General features: G+C 53.1%; 8 protein-coding genes across 8 annotated transcripts; 2 read left to right on the top strand and 6 right to left on the bottom strand.

Annotated features, from left to right (window-relative positions):
• Positions 1-240: 240 nt before the first annotated feature.
• Positions 241-852, bottom strand: BKA58DRAFT_438603 (uncharacterized protein; the record flags this gene model as incomplete). Its single annotated transcript, XM_046173602.1, has 1 exon — positions 241-852. One exon carries the CDS (start codon positions 850-852, stop codon positions 241-243), a length of 612 nt encoding a protein of 203 aa, XP_046026077.1.
• A 661-nt stretch (positions 853-1,513) lies between these two features.
• Positions 1,514-3,689, bottom strand: BKA58DRAFT_147062 (Bestrophin, RFP-TM, chloride channel-domain-containing protein). Its single transcript, XM_046164701.1, has 3 exons — positions 3,030-3,689; positions 2,084-2,979; positions 1,514-2,033 (listed from the first exon to the last, which is right to left on the bottom strand). The coding sequence occupies exons 1-3, from the start codon at positions 3,231-3,233 to the stop codon at positions 1,682-1,684; spliced, it is 1,452 nt and encodes a 483-aa protein (XP_046026076.1). The 5' UTR covers positions 3,234-3,689; the 3' UTR covers positions 1,514-1,681.
• An 852-nt stretch (positions 3,690-4,541) lies between these two features.
• BKA58DRAFT_410575 (uncharacterized protein) lies at positions 4,542-5,528 on the bottom strand (the record flags this gene model as incomplete). Its single annotated transcript, XM_046172232.1, has 1 exon — positions 4,542-5,528. One exon carries the CDS (start codon positions 5,526-5,528, stop codon positions 4,542-4,544), a length of 987 nt encoding a protein of 328 aa, XP_046026075.1.
• Positions 5,529-6,397: 869 nt separating this feature from the next.
• BKA58DRAFT_312386 (cystathionine beta-lyase) lies at positions 6,398-7,867 on the bottom strand (the record flags this gene model as incomplete). The annotated part of the gene is made up of 3 exons (XM_046167375.1): positions 6,398-6,511; positions 6,566-7,612; positions 7,673-7,867. The coding sequence occupies 3 exons, from the start codon at positions 7,865-7,867 to the stop codon at positions 6,398-6,400; spliced, it is 1,356 nt and encodes a 451-aa protein (XP_046026074.1).
• Positions 7,868-8,122: 255 nt separating this feature from the next.
• On the bottom strand, positions 8,123-10,943 carry BKA58DRAFT_147141 (uncharacterized protein). Its single transcript, XM_046164704.1, has 4 exons — positions 10,585-10,943; positions 9,299-10,534; positions 9,178-9,220; positions 8,123-9,127 (listed from the first exon to the last, which is right to left on the bottom strand). Exons 1-4 carry the CDS (start codon positions 10,668-10,670, stop codon positions 8,483-8,485), a joined length of 2,010 nt encoding a protein of 669 aa, XP_046026073.1. The 5' UTR covers positions 10,671-10,943; the 3' UTR covers positions 8,123-8,482.
• A 145-nt stretch (positions 10,944-11,088) lies between these two features.
• On the top strand, positions 11,089-13,801 carry BKA58DRAFT_382125 (heat shock protein 70 family). The gene is made up of 3 exons (XM_046170072.1): positions 11,089-11,337; positions 11,391-11,583; positions 11,639-13,801. The coding sequence occupies exons 1-3, from the start codon at positions 11,311-11,313 to the stop codon at positions 13,432-13,434; spliced, it is 2,016 nt and encodes a 671-aa protein (XP_046026072.1). The 5' UTR covers positions 11,089-11,310; the 3' UTR covers positions 13,435-13,801.
• Positions 13,802-14,305: 504 nt separating this feature from the next.
• On the top strand, positions 14,306-15,445 carry BKA58DRAFT_438597 (uncharacterized protein; the record flags this gene model as incomplete). The annotated part of the gene is made up of 1 exon (XM_046173601.1): positions 14,306-15,445. One exon carries the CDS (start codon positions 14,306-14,308, stop codon positions 15,443-15,445), a length of 1,140 nt encoding a protein of 379 aa, XP_046026071.1.
• Positions 15,446-15,809: 364 nt separating this feature from the next.
• On the bottom strand, positions 15,810-16,632 carry BKA58DRAFT_312687 (cutinase-domain-containing protein; the record flags this gene model as incomplete). The annotated part of the gene is made up of 3 exons (XM_046167395.1): positions 15,810-16,107; positions 16,158-16,366; positions 16,420-16,632. The coding sequence occupies 3 exons, from the start codon at positions 16,630-16,632 to the stop codon at positions 15,810-15,812; spliced, it is 720 nt and encodes a 239-aa protein (XP_046026070.1).
• Between the last annotated feature and the right edge of the window lie 1,085 nt (positions 16,633-17,717).

Below are 17,717 nucleotides of genomic sequence, written 5' to 3'. Positions count from 1 at the left end.
TGATGCAGGCGCGTTGTAGGCCACGTTGAGTCGCATGCATAGCCACGCTATGATCATGCAAGCGAGACCCTGGAACATATGTCGCGTGCTGTGGTCAGTAATAAGACAGCCGGAGCCAGGCAAACGCAACCACAGAATTGTAATGCTATTCGTACATAATCAACATGCATCAGAGTATCATAGTGAACCTATTCGGTAAAACCATGTCCTGAGCACACAGGCCAGAACGTATCAGAGTCGCTAGTCGACCAAGTGGGGCACCGCTTCGGTTTCTGCGCTCGAGTTCACGAAACCCACTCCATGCGTCTTTCCCTCACCCTCACCCTTGGAATCTCTCCTGTCCTCTTTGTATAGATTGGGGTAGCTTCTCTGCCGCCGAACCTCACCCCCCTCGTCCGAGTCGTCGATCCTGTGCCGACTGGGCGGCGCACTTCTCTTCCTGAATCTCTTTACATCGTCATCGCTCTCGACACATGCATCGTCGGCTTCCAAGATGGGACTTCTAGTCCTTCCCCTGCTGCCACTCCTGTTGCGTGCTCGTCCCCTGAATGTATGGTCAGGCTCGGCATCACTGCGCCGTCTGGTCTTCTTCTGGTCGGATGTGGGCGGAGAGACGGAAGACGTCGGAGACGAGGGGCGGTGATGTTTGCGGTGATGCTCTCGATATCGGGAACCGCTGTTGCGATCGTGGCCGCGAGATGGTGAGGATGCACGGCGTGGAGAATGCTGTGACGACTGCCTACGTCGCTTGAGCCGGCCACGCTCTTCTGCGTCTGCTTCTGGTTCGATGATGGTCGGAATTTCTGTCGCGGCTGTCTGTACGGATGCCGAAGTAGCCGGTGGGTCCGTCATTGTGTTTGCAGACATTGATGATGTTGCCTGGGTGAGGTTTGGCCAAGTTCAGCTCAGCTGTAAAGTGTGAAAGAAACGCCAGATGCTAGCAGATCTAGGCATATCAGACCCGCAAAGTAAGAGGGGTGCATTAGTTCTCGCCTGACGCAGACGGGCCGTTTGAGTGAATGATGGCCTGGGCCTGCATGTGAGCAGTCGTCCTAAGCGTCAGATGTGAAGCGTAGGGTAAGTGCGACGTCATACGCCCAAGCGCCATCACGCGCTAGCCGAGGGGTGGAACGATGCTTTGTGAGTTCCATCGTCGTCGCTTATGCGACCAACACCACAAGAATCACACATAGGTTGCAGCCGCATACTCATCTGATACCAACTGCATGATGTGTTTGTTGCAGCCATCTCAAATGTCCACATCGGCGGAGAAATGATCTCTCAGGCACCTTGCAATAGTCTATCAGTCTGTTTGCACTCAACGGCGCTCATTGGACACCATATCTGGATTGTCGATAGCTAACCAACCGAGGTTATCTGACGACGATGATATCAGATATCAAATTCAGAGCAATGAAAACGCACGGATTCATGGCTCGGTGGTCCAAACCATAGAAGCAAAGATCACTATGCAGAGAGGCACTCGACTTGAGAAAACAGGAACACAGTGTAATAAAGGCTAGTATTGCCACTTATAAAACCCTCGCTATGCGGGGCAAGAAACCCTTTTTGTAAATTCGAAAGCACAACCAGGGTGGAAGATAAAAGAACACACCCATAAACACCTGACCAGCGCCCAACGCTTCTAAAATGCGAATGCACATCCCCACTTCTTTTCCTACTACGCATCATGCTGCTGCTGCAACCCATGATGTTCCTTCTCCTCGCTCTCACTCTCCCTCGCGACAGCAAAGCTCTTGCGGACCGCCATATCCGCCTTTGTCTTTGTCATCAGCGCATCGCGGATATCCTGCTTGCTCCTTCCAGCCCATGACTCGAAGTTCTTCTGGCTGAGCGGCCAGATGGGCATGTTGCCTGGGCGGCGCATGAATTCGGCGGCGACGGGAGGTGGTTGCGCGGTGATGGTGTCAATGTCCATTTCGAGTTCTTCGCAGTAGGCTTCCAGGGGAAGATCGTTAACGTCGTGACCAAAGGGGTTTTCGATTTCGCGACCGATGGCTGAGAGACCGATGCTAGAGGTTGTTAGCGTTGATCAAGGGGGGGTAGGTTGGCTGAAACTTACATGATGTAGGCGGCGAAGATGCAACCGGGGATGGTGATCCAGCGGAGGTCATCCCATAGTTGGAAAGGCAACATCATAACGTAGACCCAGGTAATTTGCGAGATGGCGATGGAGTAGGCAATGGGCAGAGGAGTTTGAAGAACACGGTCCATGCCGGTGAGGGCCTCGTTGAGCTGAACAACACCGGTAATGGCTTGGTTCTGGTAGAGACCAACCTTGAGCGTTTCGTTGTCGATGATGCTGTGGACGTAGCAAGAGAGATGGTTCAGGATCTCGAGAGACAGGTTACCGAGAGGCTTCTTGGAGCGCTTGATCCTCTTGCGGGGGTTCGACTCGGCGAATGTGACGCCGAGGTATTCACCGACAGCCTTGATCTTCTTCTTGTCTCCTGGCTTGGGGATATCAAGCTCAGCAGCGCGGGCGAAAGTGTCCAGGTACTCAATGCGGTCGCGGAGATCGGGGTAGTCGATGCCAGGTTCAAAGCGGAGCCTGTGTTTAACGGAGCAGGCAAAGGCGTTGAGAAGGTTGAGTGCAGAGAGCTTGTTGAGAAGATCTTCCTTTCCGAGTTCGCCTTCGCGCTCGGAAGTGTGGTACCAGATTGTCCTTGCCAAGTTTTGGCTAACAAAGATCAACTGACTCCAGTACTTACGGCCCTCGGTGTAACGCTCGTATGCGGTGCTTGTTCGGAAAGAAATAGCAAGACCAACAACGAAACCAAGAACAGTCAAAAGAAGAGTGCTGACTTTGAGTTCAAAGATGAATTCAGAGACGCATGTGATGAGGGTCGACCAGAGAGTTACTACTGTGAGAGGTAATATCATCTTGGGAAAGACGGAGCCGTGCATTCGCATGAAGTATGGCCATTTGCTGTGCTTGGACATGTCACGAGGACCGATCTGTTGCTTGTTAGTAAGATGTAAGGTCGTCATGTTTGAGAGAAACCTACAAAGTAGTCCTCAGCATCTAAGCTGCCGTTGGTTACCCTTCTCGAGGGAACCTGGTAGGTAACAGTACGGTGTCGCCATGACCGTGGTGATATTGGTCCTTCGAATTCCTCTGCTGGCTTGTTCGTACCACTCGAAGAAGGTGGTGGTATCTCAATATTATCTGGACGAAGCGTCTTCGTAGTCGAAGCATTAGACGCCGCCATCTTGTCCGCAAGTATCGGATTCAGTGTAGCAACCGTCCAGCAGTTGAAGTGGTGTTAAGCAGTAATGCTATTCAAAGGATAGGATATGGTTAATGCGAGTGAGCGAGTGATGTAGATGGAAAGCTGGTGTAGCTTTTGTAAAGACTGGAAGCAAGGAATGCTAAAGAAGATGGTGAAAGAGTGTGACAAAAGCAAGAGGTAGGTGAGGTAATGTGAGTAATGAAGGCAAGCGAAGACAAACCACTCCCGTCAGGAGTAAAGATCTCCCACCCAATGTTTAAATATAAAACACGCGTATCTGCACCTTCGCACAAAAAAAATCCTCGCAAACCCATGGCGCCCACGGGGATTCGCTCCCGCACCTTTGGCAGCGCCATCATGGTCTAACATGCGATCCGCGACACACGTTGGCATGCAGGGGCCGTCTGGCACATTGTGCCCCTGAGCCAGATGGACGACGGTCTGGCCAATCCGAGTGTGGGGTGCAGTGGAGTCTCTTCGTAAAGTTGAGAATGGCGACGAATGAAGGCAGGGGCGCTGCTTGATGCAGCAAGGGGCGACACGCGGAGCCCTGTTTCACGAAACGTGTCTCGCCGTGCCAAGCACGCCACTGGACGTGTCGAATGTGGTGTAGTCAGCGATGGTATGCCTTACTTGGATACCTATCGTCCGACTGTAGTCGCGCGTGTGCGGGGCGCTATCGATAGCGATCTCCATAGGCTATTGCTGGCGTAAAGGTACTCGCATAAAGAGAGCATGCTGGTGCGGGCTCTTCGTGTTCGATCGACAAGACCTTTGTGTCAGGAAATGTTCACGTCGAAGCCCGGCTTGCAGGTCTAGACTAGGGCGTGCCGAACCGAGGCTAAGATTACCCCTGACAGCATCGCACCAATGGGCGTGCTCGCGAACGATTCAACGTGAAAAAGCCTCGTCAGCAATTTCTAGAGCATCGGGAACACTGCTCGGGCGTGCAATTTGGCACATTGGCATGCGACGACGCCGTGGCAAGCTAGCTATTACGCCGCACCCGTAGCGACGCGGAACCGCGAGGATAGCTTGCTTTTTGCCTCTTAGAGACCCATGCGCTGATGAACCCGCCAAAAGCATGTGTCAGGTATGTCAGGTACGATGTAGGTGCATTTACACAAATCCACAGAACGGGTTTTGCTTCATGGGTTGTACTTCTAGACACATCGAAAGCGCACAGAGCCGTCGTCCAGTCGCTTCATCTCCGCGCGCTCGTTCCCACCGCTACTAGGCACTTCAATCAGGAAAGGAAGGAAAGTCCTTGACTATTTCGATGGCTGCCTACCTCCGCGCAATCCGCCTCATTTCCGCTCTCCCTCTCTCCAACTCGATGGCCAACTCTCTTGTCTTGAATGTCTTTCCATCAACGCAGATGCGCACTTTGTTGATCTTCTCTAGCAGCATGCGATAGTATCGTGCCTGGTAATCCACCGTATTGAAGTCATTTGCAGCCCAGAGTTTGGCCCAGATATTGACCAGCTGATCACGTATTACATCTGTCCAATTCTTGGAGAATTCGTGTATCAACGTCGTCGACAGTGATCTTGATCTGTACTTGAGAGGGGTACCATGTGGAGTCCCTTGAGGTAGCACGTTGAGGACGACCTCGTCAATAGAGGCGATTTTCCGACTCTTAATGATGGGGTCCGGACCGTGCTCAAATATGTGCCTGAGCGCTGCACACACTTCCCAAGCTGTCCGGTTGTAAGGAGCAAGCTCAGCTGTTACATTCGGCTCCAGGATTCTGATGTCCATCCACAGCCGCTCGATAGTCGTCGCGTATGCCTTGGATACGGGTACTCTGCTAGTCAGACCTGTAAGGTGACTTGTGATGGGAGCAAGAAAGAATGATGCCCAGCTCGATAAGATGTTACTAAGTGACGCATTTCCGTCCTCTTGCTCCTTCCGAAAATCGTTCCTTTTTGTTGTAACGAGCGGCGCAGAAAGCCACGTAAAATGGTATGTGCCGGAAACTTCAAAACAATCCATGTGTGCAGCGAGCTGCCCTTTCCGCTTCGTTCTCCGGATGATTTGCATCATTTCCTCATTCACTTGGCGGTTGCATGCCAGGAAGCTAGCACATGTAGGCGGTCTCCTCTGTGATGCAATTAGACAGCCAAGTGAGAAAGGCGATTCAGGCTCCTGTATGCGGCACCATCCGGTGTCTGATCTGGTGTCCTCTAGCAGTGGACGCGGTCGGCATGACAGAAGCAGTTCTGTGTATATAGCATCGCGCAATTCGCGGGGTAAGTCCAGGAGCTGTACCATCATGAATCAAAGCTTGCCGTTACTACCACAGTGTCTCAAAGATTATGAAGCTGCTGGAGATGTAGAGAAGGTGATGCGACATTATCTCCAATGACATGAAGCCTCGCCTGTCACCCCAAGCCAAAATGTGAACCGAATCCGAAGTCTGGGGTAATACCAGGGTCGGGTAATCGTTTCCTTTCTTCTGGGATGGCGAGTCTGATGGCGAGTCTGATGGCGTGCCTGAGGCTTGTTTCAGGAGTGCAGGTACACCTTGCGATAGCAGGAGAGACTATGTCTGAGGCGCGTTTAGGATGAACGCAAGGAAGTCGTGGGATCAGCGGCTGTAATGCAAAAAGTCGAAGGTACTCGGATGATTAGATAGACTAAGGAATTCGATGCTCAAGTATCAAATGATAGGATGGCTGGTGTGCGCTGAGCTATAAAGGCACGGGGTTCCGGATCTTCTGTAGGTACGTGGCGTCATGCTTGGCGCAAATCGTCGGACTACCGTCGGACCGTAGATTTCGATGTCAGCAACATGCCGATACATCGACTTGAGTCAGTAGAGTAAGCACACGCCGGGTTAATTCGGAACCGTACCAAGTCACACAGATCACGGGCGCACTGGTTGATGTATATGTTCATTGAACGACAAAGAGATCTTTTTATTCCGCAAGAACTCCCGCTAGCAACACATGTGCTATGCTGATCTAATGTAATTGGACGAATATCACGTTAACATTGCCTTGTACCGTAAGGCAATGACAGAGGTGACTCAGAGAAAGTTGTGAAGTAAAATCGACATGTGTCTTTCAACATGCGGATCAAAGGTATCACGTTAACCTGCTATGGCATGCAAGACAGCGGTGACTAAAAGAGACGGGTACCTACGACTCTGCTGGAGCTGGGACAGAGTCTGTAGGCTGGGTCGTGGCAGGAGCCTCTGTCGCCAGAGCACGGAAGCCATCGGTTGTGATGTTTACAGCACCAGCTTGTACGAGCTGTACAAATGTTAGCAACCAAACGGAAGCGTTTCCTAGAGGGACAGGGCTTACAGCGCGGCTCAAATCGTCCAGAAGATCCTCAGGATCCTCAATGCCGACGCACAATCGGATGATGTCTTCAGGCATGTTCCTTTCCTTTCTGGTCTTTTCGTCAATGCTGGCGTGACTCATACGGCAAGGCATGCTGATGAGGGAGTTGACGCAGCCGAAGCTGACACTGATGCCCCAGAGCCTTGCGCTCTCTACAATGCGCTCACTAATGTTGACATCACCAGTCTCGAAGGACAGCACAGCGCCAGCGCCGCGGGCCATGCTCCAGTGCAAATCGTACTGTGGGTGCGACTTGAGACCAGGGTAGCGGACCTTGAAGCCGTGAGACTCAAGGAATGTGGCAACACGCATGGCATTTGCTTGTTGCTTCTCCATGCGGACACCCAGGGTCTTGATACCGCGTAGTAGCAGCCAGGAATCGAAAGGCGAGAGACCACATCCTGAGGCATTGATGGTGAAAAAGAGGCGATCTCCAAGCGCGGAGTCGTTGATGGCGATGACACCTGCCATGAGATCGTGGTGACCGGACAGGTACTTTGTGCCAGACTCGTAGACGATGTCGGAGCCGAGATCGAGCGGGTTGAGCAACATGGGCGACATCATGGTGTTGTCGACAGCGACCACGGCGGTAGGATTCGCGGCGTGAGCGATGCTAGCAATGGCGGGGATGTCGCAAATCTTGATCAAAGGGTTCGTGGGTGTCTCGAGGAGAACCATGGCCGTCTTGTTGCTCACCACCTCGCGTACTTTCTCTGGGTTTGTGGTGTCCACGTGGTGTACGATGATGCCGCCGTGGGTTGAGAGGTACTTGAGCAGTCTGTTTGTTCCGCCGTACAGGTCGTCACCGGTCACCACCTCGTCGCCCGGTCGTAGCAGGCGGGTGATGACGTCGAGAGCGCCCATGCCAGACGAGACGACGAGCGCGCGGTTGGCGTTCATGATCTTGGCAAGGTGTCGCTCGAGATGTGTTCGCGTAGGGTTGCCGGATCGTGTGTAGTCGTACTCGCCGCCACCTCCGGTCGCGGACTCCTGCTTGAACGTCGCAGACTGCGCATGTTAGCCTTTGACCACCACCCGCAGACTCGGCGAGAGTCGAGTGTTGCATACCTGGTAGATGGGCACCGAGCTGGCATTGTACTGGTCGCTGCTCTCTGTGTACACCAGCTCCGTCATAAGGGCATACTTGCGGCCATTACGGGGTGAGCTGGGCGCGGGCGATGGCGGGAGGTTGTGGCCGTCGAGGTCGAGCGGAATGGCCGCCTTGCCAGCGGCATTGGTCTTCTTGGAGCTCTCTCCAGCCATTGCGGTTGTTATGCGTCCGCGTTACCGGCTTGATTGAAGCCGAGTGGCGGGGCTGCACGAGTTCCGAGCGTCGCGTTGAGGCGATGACGAAACCGTTCGATGTAGGGCAAAGCAAGACCGAAAGCGAAGCGGTCGAAATATCAAATTGCTTCAGGTTACGGGTGTACGAGTGCAGAGGTCAAGAGTGTCACAACAAGGCATCAAAGACATGTGCACGGCTGCGTTAGCTCGTCGTGTGGGGAGTCACCGCTGGAATTGCGCCATCGACGACAAATCGGCAGATTTCCCTCGCTCCGAACATCGCCCGCACTATCTCGCCTCCGAACTACGGGCGTCGTGGGCCTTTACCCCGGATTCAGACAAAGAATCCACAACAATACGCCTGTCGAAATTACCTGGATGCTTTTGACTATCTGATTATACGGGTATACTTAATGCGACAAAGCTGGCCTTACAACACAATTACCATTCCCATCAAGCACGCTGTGCGCCAAAACCTGTTCGCCGGACCAAATGCCGGACCGTCTCATAAGAGCTCAAAAACTGCGGGAGCGTTGAATACAACGATAGTAAGGAATCCAGTTTGAAACCTCCGCAAGTGCGAATAATAATCCATCATCGGGGAGTAATTGCAGGGAACGCCTTCCTCACGTGAAGGTTCATCTTGAACTCGAAGATGCCTAATTCTGTGCCACAATACAGAGTCCGTCCATCCTGGCTCATGGCCAGTCCCGCCGTCCGTACGCCTAGTCTCGCATCGTGCGTCGTTCGGCTTGAGCCTCGGAGACCTAGGCTGAACTCGTAGGATTCAAGGATAGGCTGGCCAGCACGGGTGATGCGAAGACGTTCACGCGCCTGCGTCAGTTGACGGATTCGACGAAGCTCACTGCGAAGTTCAGGCGCAGTAGCATGGCTGTCGGCTCCAGGCGCATGTGCATTAGTAGCGCGGGTTGTAGCGCGGTCCTGCTCAGCAGCCAGTGCATCTTGAACGGTGCGCCACGCTTCATCTGTCGAGGCAACTATCTCGTTGGTCACGCGACGCGCATGTGCCGGTACCGCGTTTGGCGAGCGGGTAAGGACAGAGTCAGTGATATTGGTGAGGGCAGCTGGTGCATTGACCGTGCCTTCGTTTATGGAGACGATGACGGAAGCCCGTCGGAGCGGTGTTGTGCGCTCTTGAAGCCAGTTACGTGAGTGAGTTTGCCCAGTCCTCTCTGCCATGAAGCGAGCCATCGCGTCAGCTACCTCTCGAGCTGTAGGCTCCCTGTATCTTGTCAGTCCCAACGTTGCCGCAGCAGTTTATGGGTTACATACGGTACGGTGTTGAGTCGCTCAGAAGTTGTATAGTTGATACTTCGGGGCGTTACTTCTTGCTCATCCCGAGTCTCTTCAGGCTGCCTTTGCCTTGTGCGGAGAGCACTGAGTACTTGCCTTTCACGCACAGTTAAGCCAAGTGGATCGTTGTCCGACTCTACTACACCCAGTCGTCGATGTAGCCTCTGTCGCTCAGTGTCCGTTTCAAGGTATTCGTTCGCGACATTGGCGGTCGTCGTATTGCTTTCTCCATCTAACGCGCGTCGATATCTCCTGATCAGATCGGCTTCTCTGCGGGGCTCATGCATTTCAGGACTGAGGTTGAGGTCAAAATCAGCTATCTCGACAGTCTCGAGGCCTTCCTCTTTTGGATCCAATACGAGGGTTTGCTTAAGCTTGAGGCCAGCTCGCAGGTCGGCAATGCACACCCTACCTTGGTCTTCGCTCCAGATGAGGAAGTCCCACGGTGCTGGCGAAAAATGCATCGTCCGCACCGCGCCGGGCCCAGTTCGGCTGTCCGGTCTAGTAGAACTTATCAACTGTAGGATCGCGTCTTCACCAAATTCGACGAGTTTTAACAATTCGATATCAAAAACTGTGATGTAGCCGCATTCTGATCCCACTGCGCAGAGACGTCCAGAGGGTGACCAAGCTGTAGTAAAGTAGCCATCTGCATGGGAATGAGCGGGCCGGTAGAGGTCTACTCTGTGTAGTTCCGTCCATACCGGAGGCGTCGACTGCATCTGCCCCTCGCGTATCTTATTGCTAGGCTTCTGAGAATCTGTACGTTCAAAGAAGAAGCCAATGGGGGCGTCACCGACAGCCACGAGCATTTGGCCATCGGGAGAAATGGAAGCATGGTTCATTGCAAAGTCCAAGTCAAGCACTGCCAGCTCCAGATTCTGGACCAGAGAGTATATGCGCACCGTCTTGTCGTTGTTGGTGAGGACTGCGACGACATCATCCTGACCGTTGCCTTCAGCTGGCAGCTTGTGTATGGATATGGAGTTGACGATATCGGTTCCAATCTTCTCGAGGCGCACGCGCGAAGCTGCACCTAGTATGGGCGGTCGAGGCAGGCGGTGCGGGAAGTCCAAGGGCAACGAGGCGTCGACGTCGGAGGGATCCGTTGGGGGGAAGCCGGCCACCTTGATGGCGGCGAAGTTGCCATGTTCTTCTCCCCCAACGCAGACGTAGCCGTAGCCTGAAGCCGTGCAGCGCGCTTCCCAAGGTAGTGTGGTAACGTGGGCCTGTGTTCGTGTAGCCGCATTGAGGCAGTAGACGGCGGCGCCGCTTGCATAGTAGACGAGGTCTGGTTCAGGACACGAGATGAAGTGGCGCAGTTGATAGTGTCTGCACCCGTCAGCGTCGACCCATGTTTCCAGTGACTGGCTGGCGCTCACGCGATAGGGATCTTGGTCGGATAGTACGCCTTCTGAGCCAAGACAAAGGTCTCGGTATCTCTGCTCAGGAAGTCATCGACGGCCATAGTTTGCGGTCAGGCAGGAGAAGGCCGCATGTCTCTGCGATGCTAGGTGGAGCCGGTGAGGCTCAGCGGTAGCAGCAGGCACTCTACGTCACAAGTTGGCTAGGCGCAGAAGGCTAGAGGTTCTGACAGGAAGGGGCTGCAGACAGGTTCGAGGGCGAGATGCAGCGGGTGCCAGGTTCTATGTTGGCGTGCGTGGGATGTGTCGTAGGGCGGGTTGGTAGAGTCGCCGTGTCTCGCAGTGCTCCAGGCGTCACCATGATCAAGCATCTTCCCCACACGCGAGCGAGATGCGCCAAGCCTTGAGCACCGCGACGCACGGCGAGGGCCATGACACAGAATCCAGAGGCCGTCATCGCGTCATGCACCACCGTCGCTCACTGGCAGAAAGTGCATTTCGCCTCGTCTTCCGGAGTTAAGTCGCATGGGCAATTGTTCGTAGCAACTCGGAAGCACAGACATTTACAGCGGAACCTCGGGCGGCGATTTTACACCAAAACGAGCTAGAATCTTCTCCGAGAATTTTGTCCATCGTCAAAGCTTCCATCACTACATCATATATACCATCCACCTCCCAACATCCATCTCTACACCCAATCTTCTGTCGCTTGCATCCCCTCCCGCAGCGTCTCTCACATCCACAATGTTGTCCTCAAGATTATCACGGACTGTAAGCCATTGCATGCATCTAAACGTACCCAACATTCTCTGACCTCATCATAGTTTTTGCCGCGTGCGGCCTCGGCGGCGCGACGCACACCCGCCTTCAGGGCCCCCGCCATGTTCACTCGCGGGTACGCTGAGGGCGGCGAGGAGAAGGTCAAGGGCTCAGTCATTGGTATTGACTTGGGTACCACCAACTCCGCCGTCGCTGTCATGGAGGGCAAGGTCCCTCGCATCATTGAGAACTCCGAGGGTATGTTCATCGAGATTTTCAGCCACATTGGCCATCCCGCTGACTCAATTCACAGGTGGCCGTACAACACCATCCGTTGTCGGTTTCACAAAGGAGGGCGAGCGTCTCGTCGGTATCGCCGCCAAGCGCCAGGCTGTCGTCAACCCCGAGAATACACTTTTCGCTACCAAGCGTCTCATCGGCCGAAAGTTCACCGATGCTGAGGTCCAGCGCGATATCCAGCAGGTCCCATACAAGATTGTCCAGCATACCAACGGTGATGCCTGGCTCGAGGCCCAAGGACAGAAGTACTCGCCTTCCCAGGTCGGAGGTTTCGTCCTTGGAAAGATGAAGGAGACCGCCGAGTCCTATATGGGCAAGAACGTCAAGAACGCCGTCGTCACCGTCCCCGCCTACTTCAACGACTCCCAGCGTCAAGCCACCAAGGACGCTGGTCAAATTGCTGGTCTCAACGTCCTCCGTGTCGTCAACGAACCCACCGCTGCCGCTCTCGCTTACGGCCTCGACAAGGCCACCGACAACGTTGTAGCCGTCTACGATTTGGGTGGTGGTACATTCGATATCTCCATTCTTGAGATCCAGGCTGGTGTCTTCGAGGTCAAGTCTACCAACGGTGACACTCACCTTGGAGGTGAAGACTTCGACATCACTCTCGTCCGCCACCTTGTCGACCAGTTCAAGAGGGAGCAGGGTATCGATCTGAACAGCGACCGCATGGCCATCCAGCGTATCCGTGAGGCCGCCGAGAAGGCCAAGATCGAGCTGTCTTCCTCCTCGCAGACCGACATCAACCTGCCCTTCATCACTGCCGACGCTTCCGGTCCCAAGCACATCAACACCAAGCTCACCCGCTCTCAGCTTGAGAAGATGATGGACCCTCTCATCAGCCGCACCGTCGACCCCGTCCGTAAGGCTCTCAAGGATGCCAACCTGAAGGCTACCGACATCTCCGAGGTCATCCTCGTTGGTGGTATGACCCGCATGCCCAAGGTTACCGAGTCTGTCAAGAGCATCTTCGGCCGTGACCCCGCCAAGTCTGTCAACCCCGACGAGGCTGTTGCCATCGGTGCTGCTATTCAGGGTGCTGTTCTTGCTGGTGAGGTCACTGACCTTCTCCTGCTCGATGTTACTCCCCTCTCTCTCGGTATTGAGACTCTTGGTGGTGTCTTCACCCGTCTGATCAACCGTAACACCACTATCCCCACCAAGAAGTCCCAGGTCTTCTCTACCGCTGCTGACTTCCAGAGCGCTGTCGAGATCAAGGTTTACCAGGGTGAGCGTGAGCTCGTCCGCGACAACAAGCTCCTCGGTAACTTCCAGCTCGTTGGCATCCCCCCAGCCCACCGTGGTGTACCCCAAATTGAGGTCACCTTCGATATCGACGCTGACTCCATTGTCCACGTTCACGCCAAGGACAAGTCTACCAACAAGGACCAGTCTATTACCATCGCTTCCGGATCTGGTCTCTCAGATGCTGAGATCGAGAACATGGTCAAGGACTCTGAGCAGTACGCTGAGCAAGACAAGGAGCGCAAGAACTCCATCGAGGCTGCCAACCGCGCCGACAGTGTTGTAAACGACACTGAGAAGGCTCTCAAGGAGTTTGAGGACCGCCTCGACAAGGCTGAGGCCGAGAAGATCAAGGAGAAGATCGCTTCCATGCGCGAGTTCATCTCCCAGAGCCAGTCTGGCGAGGGCTCTGCCACCGCCGCTGAGATCAAGGAGAAGACCGACGAGCTCCAGAACGCCTCCCTGAGCCTGTTCGACCAGATGCACAAGGCCCGCTCCGAGAGCCAAAACCAGAGCGAGCAGCCGCAGCAGCCTGAGGGTGAGGGCGAGAAGAAGCAGTAAATGCTTTGATCGTTCAGCACTGGTTTTTGTCTTCTTTGTTGATCGCTTCGTTACGTCCAAAAGTAGGCGTCTTGCATCCTGTCATGATTGGTCTGGTTTAGGTCACGTCTAGACGTGTACATGTCCCTACACATGTTTGAGCATCTCTGTATCATACTTTCCGACGGTTTCTCTTCTCACATTAGCGTTTGTTTTATTACTCTTACGGATCCTTGGTACACGTCGGAATTAACGAAACAGTGATATCCTCTGGTGGTCAGGACACGATGTGGAAGGGACGATATAATGGTGGAGTCATGAATGTACCATAGTCTAGAGACGCGAGATGGTAGCACTCCGCTTACTTCTCCGCTCTACAATCTACGATTTGAAATGTTCATGCTACTGTCCTTTCATGTGCGCCAATATTATGATCGAGTATATACATAGCAAAATTGTACACGCGACAAATCTTGACCCTAATTCGTAGGGAAGTCTACCAAAGTCGGTTTACTTTTCGATGATAGTTACACTACCGGTTTACATGATCTCCTCCGTGCCCCGCTATCTGAACCTCGGGATAACCTCATAATGTCGACCCGCTAAAGCCTTACGTCATAGCCGACCTTGCAACCGTTGGCTTCCGGCCTTCGACTAAACGCAAAGTCAACCTCAAATTGAACAGCCTCTTCTTATGACTCCATCTCACATTGCAGTCAAACAAGGTTTCCTCATCGCACGTGGGACCAACATCAGTAGATCAATCATCATTAAGTCCATACACTCACTGAAGTACCCATCGCCTTGTACATCCACCAAGATCGACACATTTGCTTCTCAATACCGACACCCCTTGAGTATTCGACTCAGCTCTGCCAAGACCAAGCCCAAGATGACAGATGCCACGAACCACCCCCTCTCCGGTCTCTGGCAACCGACACAACTCCAAAAACTGCATTACGGCGCCGACTCAGTCAAACAGCATCTCCTCTCGTGTCTCCCAAAAGAGTCAAGCAAAGCCTTCATCATCACTGGAAACTCACTTGCTAGCAAAACGCCCTTGGTAAAGCAGGTCGAAGAGCTATTGGGAAACAAGCACGCAGGCACCTTCTCCAAGATAGGCGAACACGCACCTGTCGCCCAACTCGATGAAGCTACCGACCTAGTCAAGAAAGACGAAAGCATCGATACCGTCATCTCCATTGGCGGTGGAAGCCCAATCGACAGCTCTAAAGCCATCAGCTACCGCCTAAACGAAAAGACGGGAAAGTATCTATATCATATCGCGATCCCTACCACGCTCAGCGCAAGTGAATGCACCCTTATGGCCGGTTACACGCAATCTGACGGTATCAAGACCGGTGTCCGGGCCAAAGAACTCGTTCCGCATGTCGTTATTTACGATGCAAAGTTCGCACTGTACACCCCGGAGCGCCTGTGGATGTCAACAGGTCTCCGTGCCATGGATCATGCCATCGAGCTGTTATACCATCCCACCGCCACCGAGATGCCTGCCAGATGGTTAACGCTACAGTCCGCGGCTACCCTCTTCGAAGCCCTGCCAAAGTACAAGCAAAACCCCAAAGACGAAGATGTCATCACAAAGCTCCAACTCGCTGCTTTCGCTTCCCTGGGTTTCTTGGGCTACAACATCAAGGGCGGTCTCGGTCTCTCTCACGCTCTGGGTTACGCACTGGGTTCTCCCTACAGCATCCCGCACGGCATTACGTCTTGTCTCACCCTTGGACATGTTGTCAGACTGAAGGCTCAAGATCCTGCTGCAGCAGAGCAAGTTGCTCGCTTGCTTCCTTTGATCGGCGAAGCGGCGTCTGGAGATGCCAAGGCTGATGCTGAGAAGGTTGGCGATAGGGTGCTGGAACTGGTCAAGGAGTTGGGATTGGATGGCGATTTGAGAAGTTATGAGGTGGGTAAGGATCAGATTCCGGTGATCACTGAGAGAGCGACTGGTGGGCAGAAGGAGGGTAAGGTTTATGAAGCGGTGGAGGGGTTGGTCAAGGGTTTGTTTGTTTGAGTCGTTTGGAGGAGGGATGTCATGAAAGGATGCCATTGATGTTTGTAACAGTGCAACACCTAAACCGGCCCATTGCTCCCCTCATCCTGAACATCCTGCTTCTTATTGAGGTTCTCATCACCTGTTGTTTGATTCACCAAATAGACCATGCTGATCATTTGATATAATAGCCATCTATCAAGTATACTAGATTGACTACTATTTTACTTTTTCTCGCTTCTTCTCTTCTCTTTACCTCCCTATCCCTTGCGTCAACATCTTCTTCTTCTTCTTCATCTTCTCTTCTATTTCACCCCCTATGCCTTAAGCGTCCTTCTGGAATTTAAAAGCATTAGGATAGCCTTTGATATCCACACAAAGTAACCTAAGCCTTAGCGCGACGAACCGCATTGATCTTTCCGATCAAAAACTCGCCAGCCTCCTCCGCGTCATCGCCATAGCTGAGATGAGGAAGCAGGACAGCCGCTGCGAGGTTACCGTCACAAACTGTGTCGCGAACGAGCCCACCGCAAAATATCCGGAGCTTGTCACGGGGGAAGTTGGGGATTTGCTGGTTGTCACGACGGTTCTGGGTATCGCCAAAGGTAACGACACCAGCGATCTGATTCTTGACACTGGTGGAAAGATCCTCGATAGCACGGTGGTTGACTGCTGCACCTTGGCTGTGGTCATGATTAGTCTCTGAATGAGTTGGAGAAAGGGTGGAACATACGAGTAGCCACCGCAGACGATGATAGCGGAAGGGCATTGACGGTTGATGTCTTCAAGAATGCCGCGCATCTCGCGTTCAGAGACGAGATCGGTGCCACCGGGCAAATAGTTGGTGGAAAGCAGCGCTGCATAGTCGACTCCCTCAATAGCCAGGTCGTCGCCGTATTCGCGGCGCAGCTCATCGCCAAGTGGCTGACCGATGATAGAGCCCTATTCTCTCAAGTCAAATCAAAATACAACTATCCAACCCTCGGATAACTTACCATGTTGCCCGCTTCGGTGGATCCTCGAGCCCAAACAAAGATGACATCCCTACATCCACCACCGAGCCGGCTGGAAAACTCATTCTCAGTCAAGTCGGTGCGGTCAAAGAAGATTTGACGTGTCGCAACCACAGCAGACCCCGAGTTGGGGAGCGCTATAGGCGTGGCAGAAGAGGCAATGGCCAAAGCCAGAACGGAGATGACGGTTTTCATCATGGTGAAAGTAAGAGCGAAAGATGTGTTTGGTAGAGAGACTACGGGGTTGAAAAGCGATGGCGAAGGCGAAGAGAGAGAGAGAGTGAGTGAGTGAGTGAGTGTGAGTGTGAGTGTGAGTGTGTGTGTGTGAAAGGCAGAAGGAGCTCGCTGTTGAAGCTTGCCGGATGTTTGTGAGGTGAAGATGCCTCATACTTATACACACGATCTGCTCAACCCTCCTTCTCATCACACGACCTCCTCTCTACGCGGACAACCTCGTCTCACCCTCAGTATCTTGGTGTATGCCATGCCACGAGCCGAGGCAGCTCTTACTCCTCTCCACCACCCAATTACCTAGGTAGCTACAACCTGAGGGGAGCCTCCCCAAGTGGCCAAGACCATGGTATTATACCAAGACACAGGGAGGAAAAGTAAAACCTAAGATTCGAGCTTGGTGTGAGATGGCAGATCGAGATACAGGGCCCATCCTAAACGCCACTCCTGATAGTTTCTGGACTAACATTGGAAGAGTTTGGAAACACCAATAGCTGCTCGTAGAGCAATCGACGCACCTCGGCAACTTATTGTGTACGATCGCGTGACTCCAAGGTCGTCTGGGGTGCATTAGCAATTCGACGCGAACGAGATCCTTGAATTCGTCGAGTTGTGTCGTTGTTGTAACGACATACTACCTGTACATTCAAGATTGGTGTAGACCCTTGAGCCTGCTCGCGCTTGGCTTTCCGTGATGGAAAGCTAGGTTGGAATTGTTGTCGTTTGCACCAGTCCATGCAGGAATACGTGGGGCCACGGGATTAGGCGTCCCCCCACCGCGATGAACCGTTGCTTACTGTAGTCTTCGCGGTTGCAAGCCACAGCCATATCGATTCCTCAGGCATGCACCAACCTCAGAATGACGGTTATTACTTTCGACCTAGACAAAAGACGACTGTATTTAAGAATGATGATTTGTAGCAGTGACCAACTCAAAAGAACGAATGGGTATAGCGTGTATGTTATTACCATACATTACTGTCAAACGTATACAATTCCCCATGGATGATACACCATTCCCGGTCTCCAACTGGCTACAGTCATGCCTC

The sequence above is a fragment of the Alternaria rosae genome (assembly GCF_020736505.1).
Source record: "Alternaria rosae strain MPI-PUGE-AT-0040 chromosome Unknown BKA58scaffold_4, whole genome shotgun sequence".
Classification (NCBI taxonomy): domain Eukaryota; kingdom Fungi; phylum Ascomycota; class Dothideomycetes; order Pleosporales; family Pleosporaceae; genus Alternaria; species Alternaria rosae.
Note: the sequence above shows the minus strand (reverse complement) of the source record. Positions and strands in the feature narration are given on the sequence as shown.